The sequence below is a fragment of the Labrus mixtus genome, chromosome 16, assembly GCF_963584025.1.
Source record: "Labrus mixtus chromosome 16, fLabMix1.1, whole genome shotgun sequence".
Lineage (NCBI taxonomy): Eukaryota > Metazoa > Chordata > Actinopteri > Labriformes > Labridae > Labrus > Labrus mixtus.
The window spans coordinates 22,200,816-22,214,719 of record NC_083627.1 but is presented as its reverse complement, the minus strand read 5'-3'; the positions used below and the strand labels follow the sequence as shown (position 1 = coordinate 22,214,719).

The 13,904-nt window shown below is 39.0% G+C and overlaps 2 protein-coding genes across 3 annotated transcripts in view; both read left to right on the top strand.

Moving 5' to 3' along the window:
* The window catches only part of necab1 (N-terminal EF-hand calcium binding protein 1), a 174,888-nt gene that overhangs the window by 153,710 nt on the left and 7,274 nt on the right, over window positions 1–13,904 (top strand). The window lies entirely within an intron of this gene.
* On the top strand, window positions 7,753–13,050 carry LOC132990746 (kelch-like protein 10). Its single transcript, XM_061059140.1, has 5 exons — window positions 7,753–7,898; window positions 9,304–9,787; window positions 10,507–11,112; window positions 11,913–12,062; window positions 12,620–13,050. Exons 1-5 carry the CDS (start codon window positions 7,762–7,764, stop codon window positions 12,974–12,976), a joined length of 1,734 nt encoding a protein of 577 aa, XP_060915123.1. The 5' UTR covers window positions 7,753–7,761; the 3' UTR covers window positions 12,977–13,050.

The window sequence follows — 13,904 nt, the reverse complement described above, 5'->3', positions numbered from 1 at the left end:
CAGAGTTACAGTTTCTTAGTTGGCCTGGGAACAGTTTGTTAGCCTGCTTTGGGACGAGGACGTGCTGAAAAATCATTACAAGGAAAGTGGTTGAAGGAAGAGTTTAGAGTTTGAGTCTTAATTCACTTCCTAATTTACTGTTTTCTTCTTCTGCTGTTTACGTTATTTAGAACATTTATCATACAATCATTCCTTCATCAGGTACTGCTCTTACCTTCCTTTTGTTTGTTTTACTGCAGGGATATATTTATTCTCATTTTCTGCTTATGTTTCGTCTTCTTGTGTTTTTATTGTTACTGGATACTGGTATCCTGCTTTACTGTAATGTAGTTACAATATATCAGGAAGCAACACAACCTGCAGACTGCTGTAAGTGAATGAAATTAATTGTAACCAAAGCACTTTATTTCTCCTTATTGTATCTGTTTGGATCTTTATGAGCCAGAAAACAGACCATAAAAATGAGGAAACAATCTTTTTTTGTGAAAACAGCTATGTATTAAACCAAAGTGCTCTATAAAAGGAGACAGACGCCAATGACAGAAATAAGAACATATACAGTAAATAGAAAGGAGATTTAAGTGTACAACCCGGAAAATCAAGCGAAAGCAAAAGGAAAATAAAAAGTATTTTCAGGTGTTTTTTCAAAGATGTTCTCTGAGACTTTGTGGGGGGATTTGTACAGAGTTTAGGATCATAAAAAAAAGCAAAAGCATTGGAGTCTTTAGTATTCAGTCCAGACGTTTGAACAAGTCCCCATATTTGTTGTGAGTTTCAAACTGAATCCTTTCAAAACCCCTGGACACACCTGAAGGCTGATCCTGTCGTCTGAGTTGGTTGTGTGAAAAGATCTGAATGAAGATCTGCAGAAATAAAAAAAAACATCTGCTTAGAAAGTGTTTAAAATAGGATGAGAAAACGAGCCCTGAGGTATATGGGTATGATCGGCGCCGCGTGCTCAATACACATGATAACTTTAAACAGGCTTCCAGTTGTACTGTTGCTCTGAGATCAATGATGGAAGCTACTTTCTGGTGCTCGTTTAATTTGACTTTTGTGGCTCTTTCGTTCAAAGTAAAGAGCAAGACGATGAAGTGGGGTGTAAAGAAAGAGAGAGAGGGAGAAAGTGTAAGAGGGCGAGAGAAAAGGAGAGGAGGAAGAGGTGGAGAGAAGATCTGCAGCAGCCGGAATTGATTTTTTAGAAAGCGACTGAGAGAAGCAGGAAACTGCAGCTACATCCCCTCGAGCCTCCTTGACATGCACACAAATACACACACACACACACACACACACACCTGTGAGAACACACCTGCTATTGCACACTTTGCTGATTCTGCACGATGCACACACACACACCTCCTTACACACATACCTCTGCCTCTAAAACTCATTCCTTTAACCTCGTAAAAACCAGGGGACTCAAATTTGTGTTAAATGTTTCTTTGTTGAGTTTATTCATCCAATCAGAGCAGCTAAATTAGACTCTGTGTGTGTGTGTGTGTGTGTGTGTGTGTGTGTGTGTGTGTGTGTGTGTGTGTGTTTGTCTGTCTGTACAATTCATTACAATGATATTGATCTGCTCAGAGACAAAAAACCTCTGATATTACTGATGCCACTGTTTCCTTTTGGAGGCCACGGCGATGTTTTTGATTTATGATGAGTCAGCATAAATTAATTTTGCTACACGGGCTTCAGGAGGAATTACTGGCTTTGAATTGTTTCTGCTTTAAGCTGCATTCCTTATAAAACTTAGCAAAACATGTTTGTAAAATCACTCAAATTGTTAAAAAAATAAACGTTTTAAAAAGGCCTTTGTTTCTCTGTTGTAGGACAATAAGTCAGGGAGAGTGTAGAGTAAGCAGGTTGAACCCCACAGGGTGAGCAGGACCCTGATGCTAAGTCGCTTAAATGGCAATACTTAGGATATCATTAATTTGAAACCAAATATTGATTTAAAAAAGTAATTTATTGGTTTAGAAGTGATTCTCTCCTTGGCTAAACAAACAGCATCCGCAGCAATGGTTAACTCTAGCCTTCATAAAATGAGCTTAATCAGCTTCCCTTACTTCTGCAGCCACATGTCGGATGTGTGCTTGTGCAAGACAATTAACTCAAAGTTGCTCCTGCTGCTTCGTCAGCAGTGTATGAATGGGATTAGTTACTTCTGATGGCCACTTCACATATCAACCTCTACCATCAGCGTGTGAATGTGTAGATGTGACATGTGGTGTGAAAGAGCTTTGAGTAGTTAGAAGACTAAAAGTTATATACAAGTTCATGTCCATTTACCATTTACTATTAAAACTGTTGTTCTAAATCCCCCAACATCACTCACTGTTTTAAACTTCTATGTGTTGTGCAAGTACAGAAATCACAGAAAACACAAGTTACTAAAAGAAGCCTTAAGAGTTTTAAAAGAGAGAGAGAGAGAGGGTTGTTTTTACTTTTATGAAGATTTGTGATAAGTATATTGAAATTATGGTTTTTATATAATGTTTCAACACCTTAGGACAGTCTGTGGAAACTTTTCTCAACATGAATCCTAATATGGTGCTAATTAAACTCAGGAGTAAGCTGATAAAATCATGAGCTAACTCCCTGATTGCCTAAATAATTGGTTTGTGGTGCATGTGTGTATGCCTTCAGAATCTTTAATAAAGCTGCATTTCATCTGCTTAAGTCCCAAACATTCACCCTCAACTGGTTTTGTTTTTGTCGACTTCCTGAAAGATACAACTTGAAAAATAAATGGACTGTTGCTCGAAATAAATATGTCTGATGTTTTTCTCCTAGTGCAGGCTCACAGGTGTGAATGTGTGTGAACAGAAAGTAATGAAAAACAGCAACATTTGCTCAGCCGGCTTAACCCAGACAAATAAAGGTTAATGAAAAACGAGCCCTTAAACTGAATGTGTAATTTGTGCGGGGAGGCTTTAGAGCGTGTATGTGTGTAGTACAAAGAAGACGCACTTTACCTGTGTTTGTGTGTGTGTGTGTGTGTGTGTGTGTGTGTGTGTGTCTGTGTGTGTGTGTTTCTACACAAACCACACCCACACAACCACAGGGAGAAGTAGCTGTATAATTATGCACAGAAAAGCGACCGCACACGCTCCTGAAAACGAACGAGCGATTCTTCAAAGTGAATCAACAGTTGTAAAGAGTTCTCGGTTAAATGAATGGAAGTATGAATATGGATCAGAGTGCTTCCTTTTCTGCCCCGTCAGCTTTCCTTTCCTTTTTTTTTTTAGAAGCATTGCAGCATCACAGACCTACTTTCCCTCTCCTCATAGCCTTGCATATTGCACCAGAGCCTTTTAAACACACTTGAAAACTGCTCGAAGCAGAGAGCATCTCACAGGAGGAGCAAACATTTGTGTCACCTACAGGTCCTCTCAATAACTTTATGAAATTGTGACACCTTAAGCAATGTGAATGCAATCACAAGATACCGAGTCAGTGATCTAATAATATACAGATGTATGCACTCTGAGTGAGCAGAAACAAGTCTGAATTTTGAGGGAATAAAAAAATAAAATACTAACAGTCCTTTTATAGCAGTGCATAATGTTCGTTCTGAGTTTTTTTCAGGTACTATATGTTCTGGTCAAGTTTTAGCCATTTTGCCATTTTGCCTTTATTATCAGAATCAGAATTAAAATCAGAATCTGGGTTTATTGCCATGTACATTTACACATACAAGGAATTTGACTTGGTGTACTGGTGCTAAACAATTAACAATGAAATAAAGCAGAACTAACAACAACTTAAATAATACAGTATTAAGATATTACAATATCTAAAATATAATTTAAAAATGTAAAATATAAAATATAAAAAACACAAAATGTACAAAAGGTGTAATGTAGGAGCTGTGCAGTGGACTATGAGTAGTGTGTGTAACTACTCACAGAGTGCATGTAAGGAAGATACATTTCATAGATAGAAGATACATTATTAGATTGCACATCTGAAGAGAGACAGAAAATATTGGGAGGAGAGAGTTGGGGATGATATGCAGGAAAGGCCTGAGGTCAGATTCAAACCCATGGCTGCTGCTATGGAGACTGCATCCTCTGTACGTGGGGCGCATGACATAACCGTTAGGCTATCTGGCGCCCCATTCTGCTCAAGTGTTATGATAAAAAAAAAAGAGTCAGAAGTGGTTTGTTGCCCTTTCCTTTTTTTAGTATCAAATCCCAAAGTTAACATGATAAAGGCTCACCCGACTGACCCTCTGAAAAGAGCATCCACAGACCCAACAACACACTCATTGTCATAGTCATGATAAACAGTTTCAAGTTGCTGTGGGTCAGTGGTCTACATGTCCCTTTTCATTGGGCAAGAGACTGATCCCCAAGTTGCTCCTTTAGTGTTATCCCTACAATGGTTCTGTGTTCTTCACTTTGGGAGGAGAACTTTAACTTTTTGTTGTTTGTTTCTTTGCCGGGTAAATCCTCCATTTACATTTTATAAAGCAAAATGAGCAACAACACAGATACACAACATATATGGCTGTGATTCTATTTATATCTGACTCTGCTGCAGACATACAGCAGAGGAGTAAAGTCCTTCTGGAGAGTATTTCTCTTTCTTCTACGTCCACATCTATGTGACAGGCGGCGGTGGTCTCACCCAGGTTTGATCTTACTTGAGTTTGCTTTGCGACATGTACAAATGTAGGCTCACATTTGCACCATATTATTTGATTTACGTCATCTAACCACACTTTAAAACTACAGCCAGGGGGTTATTTATGAATGAGGAGGATATGGTAATGGCAGATAGATTCGCAGACATGACAGGGATGATGGAGCAATAGAGGTTTTACTGTCTGAATAAATTGAAACTGACAAGCATAATTTATGTTTTTTTTTTCTACCTGCATTTATCAAGCTATTTTAGAGGCAATTTAGGTCCAGATGAAGTCCATTCTCCCTGACTTCACAAACACACACACACACACAAACAGGGGAGAGTATTGGCGACATACATCTTCATTAGCGTCCAGTCAAATCTCTCTTCTTCTCTCACTTTGTTTCTCCCTCATGAATGTTTAAATCTCAAAGTATTAACACTCTGTCATATTCGGGCGTAATGACTGAGAGACGCTCAGAGGGTGAGTTTGTCACATTTCCAGTTAATCATGGATAGGATGGCTTAACCTCAAAGAGGAAACATTTTCCAGAGAGAGAAAAAGAAAAAGAGGCACAAGGCACGTATCACAAACACGACTCTGTGTCCATTTTATTGCAAAGAGTAACATTTATGGCAACAGTTTTTCCTGACGGATGCTGACTTTGAAGACTGAAAGCTCAGGCAAACAAGAACAGAAGATGATCTCTTCAGATTGAATGTTTCAGATGATGTGCTGAGATGATGGAGGATAATCCACCTGAAAGGACACAACTCTCTGTAGCTGTTATGACAAAAATAGCACACACTGTCTTTATTATTAACGTCCATACTTCTTATTAAACAAAAAATATCTATTCACATAGAACACAGTCAAGCCTTTTTTTGGGGGGAGGGGGGTCAGCTTTTTTCTTAAACAAAAAGTTATCCAGAGGACCCTGTAAACCTGCAAGAATTCCTCCAACAACACAAATCATGCCTCTTTATATAGGCTTTATATGTGATTTTTTTGATCCAGCTGATGTCGCCCTTGAGCACCAGCATGAAACCAAAACAACTTGCGCTGCATTGTTGTGTTAGCATGCTAATGCTAGCGTTCTTTATTATGCTCATATCTTCACACTGCATGTAAATTTACCTGAAATGAGCGTGATCTAGAAACACAGTTAAGCAGTGAGTACAGTATGTTATTCTTCTTTTCTCTAGTCCCTCAATTAAACAACTTTTATACGTGAGGGGAGGAGTCAGCCGGCCATCCGGGCGATGTTAACAAACTGAAGATAGGACTCTGAAAACTCTGAAAACATCACAGACAGTGGGACTCGGGTGTTACACCCATTGAAGACAGTCATGACTCACAGAGTTATTTTCAGAGGATATACTTGATTTCTATTACAGTTAAGAGTGAAAAATCACATATAAAGCCTTTAAACATCCATAACAGTAACCAGTAAACCAAAACCTATATAAGTCATATTTAATGCAAACCAGAAGCCTTTACTCTGGTTTGCATTTAACAGTCCAACAAATTAAAAAGACATCAAGAATCAAACTATTTCACAGCTATCACAATTTTTTTTTTATAAACTCTCACAAGTTACTAAGGTAGTGATTTAGTTTCTGTTTATTTATTTTTTTCTGGCCTTTCACCTTTGTCGATCACTGACTCTTTAAAACAAAACAAAAGTTTAATTTAAACGTAAAGGCAATTATGAATTAAAATTTAACCCAGGATGCATGGCCTGTTGTTGTTTTTAGGGCTTTATTGTTCAAATGGGGTAACACGTTTGTGTGTAGGCCTACTGGAGTGTAATTTGCGGGTTAGTCTTATAAGTCAACATGAAAAGAGAATCTGGGTGAAATGTGATCATGATACTGCTAAAGAAAAATGTGATATATTTTTTCCATATCATCCATCCCTATTACAGACATTTTTTTTTTACCACTTAACAAATTGGCTTAATTGCTTTACAAGAAATGACAATTATTACTTTCTTTTGTCAAATCTGTAGTTTCAAACCCCAATGGGTTGGTGGGGTTGTGAAGGTCATTGACGAATAACTGAATCAGCCCCCTTAATTTATTCATAGTATCTTTCTTTTTTTGTTTTGCTTTCATGGCTATGAAAACCTTTGAATATCCAGCTCACACTGTGTGTCTGGTATTGACGTCTCAATCAGTTATTTTGCCTACAAGGCAGATAAACAAGCGCAGTGATTTGAGAACCAGCAGACTGACCCTGAGTAAATAAGATCAAGTAGCCTGATGAAATCTGTTTGATTACACTCATTTTCCTCCACACGTCTCTTTGCCTATTTTTAATGAACATCTTCTCAGATACTGTTTAATCAGAAGTGTCTGTACTGAGCAGCCTTTAATCAAAACCGTGCTCTCCTCTACTTTTCACTTTATCCTTCATTAAAGAAAAATGTCTTGAACTTAGCGTTTCTCTTGGATGGGATCTTTACTCAGTCAACCAAAAGGCTAACAAGCTAATTAATGCTCAGACTACCTGCTGTGTTTGCCCCTGAGGAAGGCAGCAGTTTAATACCAGGGAGTGAGAGCCTTTTTAAAACATTTTTTTTAGAAATGTGTGTGTGTTTTGCTTTGTGTGGAAGTGTGTCTTTAGTACATTCACTTCCAATGCATTTACGTATAATCTCAAATTTCTCTCATTCTGAATTAGTTGAAGATCCCACGTAAATGGTTAAATGCAATTTTAATTTTGAAGGTCAAGAAATGTGCTGATAATATCATGGAGGTTTTGTAGTTACTACAAAATGCTGTCTGCTACTTTTATTTTGAAAAATGTCCTTTAACATGAGAGCCTATGGCATTGGGCAGGAAATAATATTTAAATGTAATGGAGTAAATAATCAATCATAAACATACTGCTTGAATTAATTAACACTTTCTGAACAACATAAACAAATCTGTTATTATTAAAATGATTCCGTTGTCATTGTGATGTCACAATGTTGGATTCTAGAATCTGTCACTTCTGTCATAAGGCCTGAGTGTTCTCATCCTTTCTAAAACAAACTAGAGACATTTGAGATTAAACCAGCAACCAGAACACAAGGTGACTGAGAGACTGAGAGAAAGGTATCTTAAAAAAAAACTATCAAGATGAGTGACAGAAGTAAATCATCCTACTTTAATGAACTCCGCCTGGAGGGAGAATTTTGTGATGCAGTCATCAAAGTTGAGGATGCCAAGTTTCAAATCCACAAAGTTATCCTCTGTAACTGCAGCTCTTACTTTCGGTGAGTTTGTTGTTTGAATCAGCTGATACATTTAGTATCCTTAAGGAAAAGCAGATAAACTTATATCACTTTATAAATAGAATCAATAGACCGCTCCATATCGTGCTTCAGCACGGTACACTTCATGCAGGAGCACAAGCACGCGGGTAAACAACGCTGACAGCCTTCATTATGGAGAAATCCAAAGTTTCATGTCTGTATCTGACTAACATGACTCAATATAAGACACAAAGTAGCTGTCATGTTCTCTGTGTTGTTCTCCGATGTGCGGGCGTCCGAGCGGCCGAGTCAGCGCGGACACCCGCACATCGGAGAACAATTAATTAATTTATGGCTGTGTCTGATTAAAATGGCTTAAAATAAGCTGTAAAGTCAGTAAAGTAGCTGTCATGCTCTGTGTTTTTCTCCGATGTGCGGCTGCGGACTCGCCTGTGGACTCGGCCGCGCGTCTATTTTATTTTTTTATTTATTTATTGCTGTGTCTGATTAAAATGGCTTAAAATAAGCTGTAAAGTCAGAAAAGTAGCTGTCATGTGCCGGCCAGCGGGGGAGTGGCGCTGCGGGGGGCAATCGTGCTTGGGTACAGCACGGTACGGATGGCCAGTGTGACCATCAGCAAAGAAACAAACCTGATGGAGGGTCCCTCTCTTTCAACTCACAGTATAGGATATCAGTTCAGATGAAGGTTGAAGGTTGTGTTAAAAAAAATTCCAATTACTTCCATGATTTGAAATTCTGAGATTTTGGACATTGACTTATGACCAGTTTTATTTTTTTTTAAATCATAAAGTTTGATTGTAAGTTAACACCAATCTCTCATTTACACTACACCTTACTTTAAATTATTTAATTTACCAAGAAAACAAAGAGTCAGTTCACTGCCTTGTGTCTACGATTAATTGTGAAAAGTGGTGAAAAGTGAAAGGAAGATGATGAACGAAAACTAAAATAGAAATCAAGTTTTAAAATGAAATGAGTGTTTGGTATCATATTCTTACTCTGGGTTATGACTTGAATGATGCATGGCATGAAATGCTAAATAAGGTCAGTATCAGGTTCAACCTGTAAAAAAAATAAAAATAGGCTTACAGTATAGAATTGAGTATTCCAGACTGTTAATCAGGGCTTTAAGTTGCAGTTAAGATGAAACATATATTCATATATCTTCAAAAAGAAATATGTGCTATTCCTTAAACTCATGTACATAAAATGTAATCCTCACAGTACACTTAGTTCATCAGTTCTGTGGTTTAAAGCTTGGTACACTAGGAAAGGCCCTTTAACTCATTCAGTCACATTGTATGTTTTGAAAGTTCCAAAATATTCTTAATAGTGTGAAAATAATAAGAAATAGTTGTATACGGTTTGTTTTCAATTTACCACCTTGTCTCCAAATGATCCACAGAGCTCTGTTCAAACGCTGGTCAACCCCTGACAAAAAAGTCTACAACATACCGGGCCTGTCTCCTGACATGATGCAGCTCATCATTGAGTTCGCCTACACCGGCTCTGTTCCTATAACCGAGGAAAACGTGCAGCAGCTGCTGCTAGCTGCTGATCAGCTCAATGTAATGGACATCGTCAAAACCTGCTGTGACTTCCTCGGAGAGCAGCTCTGCCCAGAAAACTGCATCGGTATCTGGCAGTTCACCAAAATAGTCTTCTCCTTGGAACTGCAGCACAAAGCGTACCACTACATCACTGATCACTTTGAGGACATTGTTTCCTGTGAGGAGTTCTTCCAGCTCTCCGTAGAGGAGCTGGTTGAATTCCTCGAGAGAGACGACCTCAATGTGAGAAATGAAAGATCTGTGTTTGAGGCTGTTACTCACTGGATTGGCCACAGACCTGAGGAACGAGATGGACACATCAGCCTTCTCTTGTCTAAGGTAAGATCACTTTTTCCACGCTGGATTGATGTGAGATTTAGTTCTTTAGCATGTAGCTAGCTGTGTTCTCATGATTGCAACAGAAATCCTTACAGTAAGACAAATTCAAGTCAACCACATCAGTCCAATAGGTTTAGGGTGTGTCTGCTCCCCATCCTGTTCACACATCAAGTGCAGTCTCAACCTTTCCCTTCTCAATCATATACGGGGCATATTTAAGCACTCTTGAGACACTGCTTACAGCTCACGTTTCTTAATTGATGTTTCCTTGCTCCTTAATCCTCCCTTGCACCTGAAGTTGTTCCAGATGTGCTAATTTTACAGGCCATCACAAAGCTCTTAATTCTTAGAGAGATCTTTTCCTTGCCTCTCTCCATGCATCCCTGGTGGAAGGTTCAAAGATGCAATAAGGGAATCATACTGTAGATGCAATCTAAAAAACTGCAATTGTCACAAACAACAAAGATGGCTGCCGGATGTTGTAACTGGCAACCTAGCTAAGTAGCCTATTAGCCTTCTGCTAATTCGTACATTTGGTTGGGTCATGAATCATTGAGAGAGGAACTGACATGTTTATTTGTTGACTTTAACAAATGTACAGAGAATCACTCTTCTTATGATATAAAGATAACAAGTTAGTTTGATCAAACCATTATGAGATTCACTGAACTAAAGTCAAATAGGTTTGATTCACGGAGGTCCTGTTTTTCACTCTCTAGGTCCGGCTGGCTATGACGAGTCTAGAGTACATCAGGATCCATGTCATGTCCAATGAGCTGGTGAGAAATGACCTTTCATGCATGGAGGCCCTTGAAGCCTTTTACGACACCATCACAAACAGGCCACCGCTGTCTGGTCTCTTCAACCCGTTTGTCCGCCCTCGCCTGCCTCCTGCCGTCCTGCTGGCGCTCGGAGGCTGGAGCGGTGGCGATCCGACTCATGGCATCGAGGCATACGATGTTCGAGCCGACCATTGGATCAACGTGACAAACGATCTGGAGCGTCCCCGGGCCTACCACGGCTCTGCATACCTCGACGGGTACGTGTACTGTGTTGGTGGCTTTGATCGTGTGGAGCATTTCAACAGCGTGCGCCGGTTGGACCTGAGCACATACACCTGGCATGAAGCGGCACCAATGTACTGCCGTCGCTGCTACGTGAGTGTTACCGTGCTCAATGGATACATATACGCCCTGGGAGGCTACGATGGGCATGCACGACTCAACACTGCTGAGCGCTACAAGCCCGAGACCAACCAGTGGAGTCTTATCGCACCCATGAACATGCAGAGGAGCGACGCCAGCTGCACTTCACTCGACAACAAGGTAGAGCAAAAAAAAGAGCTGGGACTAAAAGAGGAGTATGACAGAGACTGGAACATTGATCATTTGTTTTGTGAACTACTTGAGACTCATAGTCGACTGAGTCTACTACATAGTCTTACACTAGCAGAACTTTAGGGCTTTGTGTAAAGAAAACTATTAGATGAGGTAGAAGACCAAAGTTCGTTTGATGACCTTGTGAATGTTTATTTAAGTAAGTAGGAATATTGTCCAGAGGGTAGAGTCCAACTTAATTATGTAAAGATTTTATAATATTCTGTGCAGACTGAAAAACTGTAACCTCCACCATAACTCATTATTTATTAAAAGTGCAATATAATAATAATGAATAATATGTCCATGATAACAAAGTGCAATATTGAAACAAACAGTACAATAATCTTGAAAATGTGTGTATATATTCCATCTGACTCTGATTCCTGTAAATATTTCTTGGACCTATTATTGAAATCTTACTTACATTCCTATTCTATTTGATTAATATTTTTCTTACTATATTTCTACTGCTATATTGTATATTTGGAGCAACTGTAACAATCGAATTTCCCTCTCGGATTAATAAAGTATTTCTGATTCTGATCTGTGTTAAGTGGTGCGAGTTGCAGTATTGCCCTCTTCTACACTTAACTAACACATTCTTCACTAAATGTTTGCTCACACCTGAAATTATTTAACATGTAGATAACATGATACTGCTGTTTATATTGACATTGACATTTAAAAGTAATCTGACAAAGTTTAGAAAATGGTACATTTCTTAATAACCCTCGTGTTCTACACAGGTTTACATTTGTGGTGGCTTCAATGGAAACGAGTGCCTGCCTTCATGTGAATATTACACCCCTGAGACCAACCAGTGGACAATGATCAGCCCCATGATCAGCCGGCGCAGTGGAATTGGAGTCATTTCTTATGGAGGATTTGTCTATGCAGTAAGTTCATATTATCACTGCCTACTTATAAACTTAAAAACTTAACAACAACAATGCCAACATGCTCATGTTATGATGTTTACACAATGTTCATTCTCTTAGTTTAGCAGGTTAGCATGCCAACAAAAGCAAAAGCCATCACAATCCTCAAACATAAAATGATTTGTCAATTATCATGCTAATTCATTTAACATATATTGATATATTTTGTTTAAAACAGCAAATGTCCACCTCTTGTTGTTGCAAGATATGAAGCTGTGGATTAGTTACGTTATTAAGATTTATCCATATGTTAGTGTAAATATCATACCAACCCCTCCAGTAAATGTTGAAATAGAGTTTATGACTGGATATGGGAATGGGTTTCTAAAGACTGTTTGATTCATCATCTGGACAGATTAGTCAGTGACTGACAAATTCACTGACTTTAGCTGTTATCACCTTTAATACATTGCCTTTTGCTCTATATGCAATGAATGATCATTTTCTCTATTTAGATTGTGATAGTAGATCGTTCTGTCTCCATTTTGACACTTTAAAAAACGTTCCCTTTGCAGGTTGGTGGCTTTGATGGCAACAACCGTCTGCGCAGCGTTGAGGCCTACAACCCTCAAACCAACACCTGGCACGCAGTGTCCTGCATGTTGAAACCCCGCAGCAACTTCGGAATCGAAGTCATTGACGACAAACTCTTTGCTGTCGGAGGCTTCAATGGCTTCACCACATCCGATAACGTGGAATTCTACGACGCGTCAACCAACGTGTGGTCCGAGGCAGCTGACATGGAGATTTTCCGCAGTGCTGTAAGCTGCTGCGTGGTGACCGGGATTCCTAACATGACCAAGCTAACTGTCCCTCGAGACAGCCTTCTGCTTATGGAGGTGGAGTCTGTGGAGTCGGGAGAGTCCGATTAACAGGCTTGACCTCCAGTCTTAAGCGCGGTCTTGCCCCTTACCACCATCCACTCTGGAAAGACATTAACAGCAAAATAAAAAGTTCTTTGAGCATTTAACTGCTGCTGCACAGAAGACTTCTTTAACTTTTCATCTTAGTTAAAGACTTGTTAGTATCAAGTCCTGTGAGAAGGTTGATGTGTCCTCAGGGCTGTGTCCTTTCCCTCCCGAACACATATAGCTGTAGATCTTCCCATGATGGCAGCTTTCTTGTAAAGTTCTCAGATGACACTGGCCTGCTGTCACTCCTATCAGGTCATGGTGGTCCCAATCAGCCTTTGTTCAATGGTGTGATGACAGTTTATTTAATCTAAACATGGAAAACTAAAAAACTAAATAATTTGTAATTGATTTTTGGAAAATCTTTTGAAAACCCTGAGCCACATCATTCATGGAGAAAATGTCCAAATGGTCCACACATACATGAATCTTAAACAGTTTTCAACTCTCAGATGAAGTTTGTTGAAAACATGGAGCTGATTGAACATGGTGGACAACAAAGATAGCACTTGTTGCTGAAGCTGAATCTTTTAGTGTCTCAGAGAACATTTCATGTACATGTTATACTTTCAATATATTCTTGTATTAGCTGGTTTAATGGGTTTTGAACAGCCTAAACTACATAATAAAAGTCTTCTCAAAGAGTCCAGCTGAAAGACTTGAGCTCCCTCTGGAAGAAATGAGAAAAACAAACAGCTATTCAAACTCTTTTATTCCTTCTGCTATCAGGCTGCTTAATGCTGACAGCAGGACGTTACATAGGTCGTCCTTTGAAACATGTGTATGTATTAAGTTATGTTTTATTTATTTATTTGGAGTTGTATTTTTTAATTGTTATGAACCTGCTCGTCACATCATGTCTTTTGCTCAACGCTGCTGTTGATTGTCT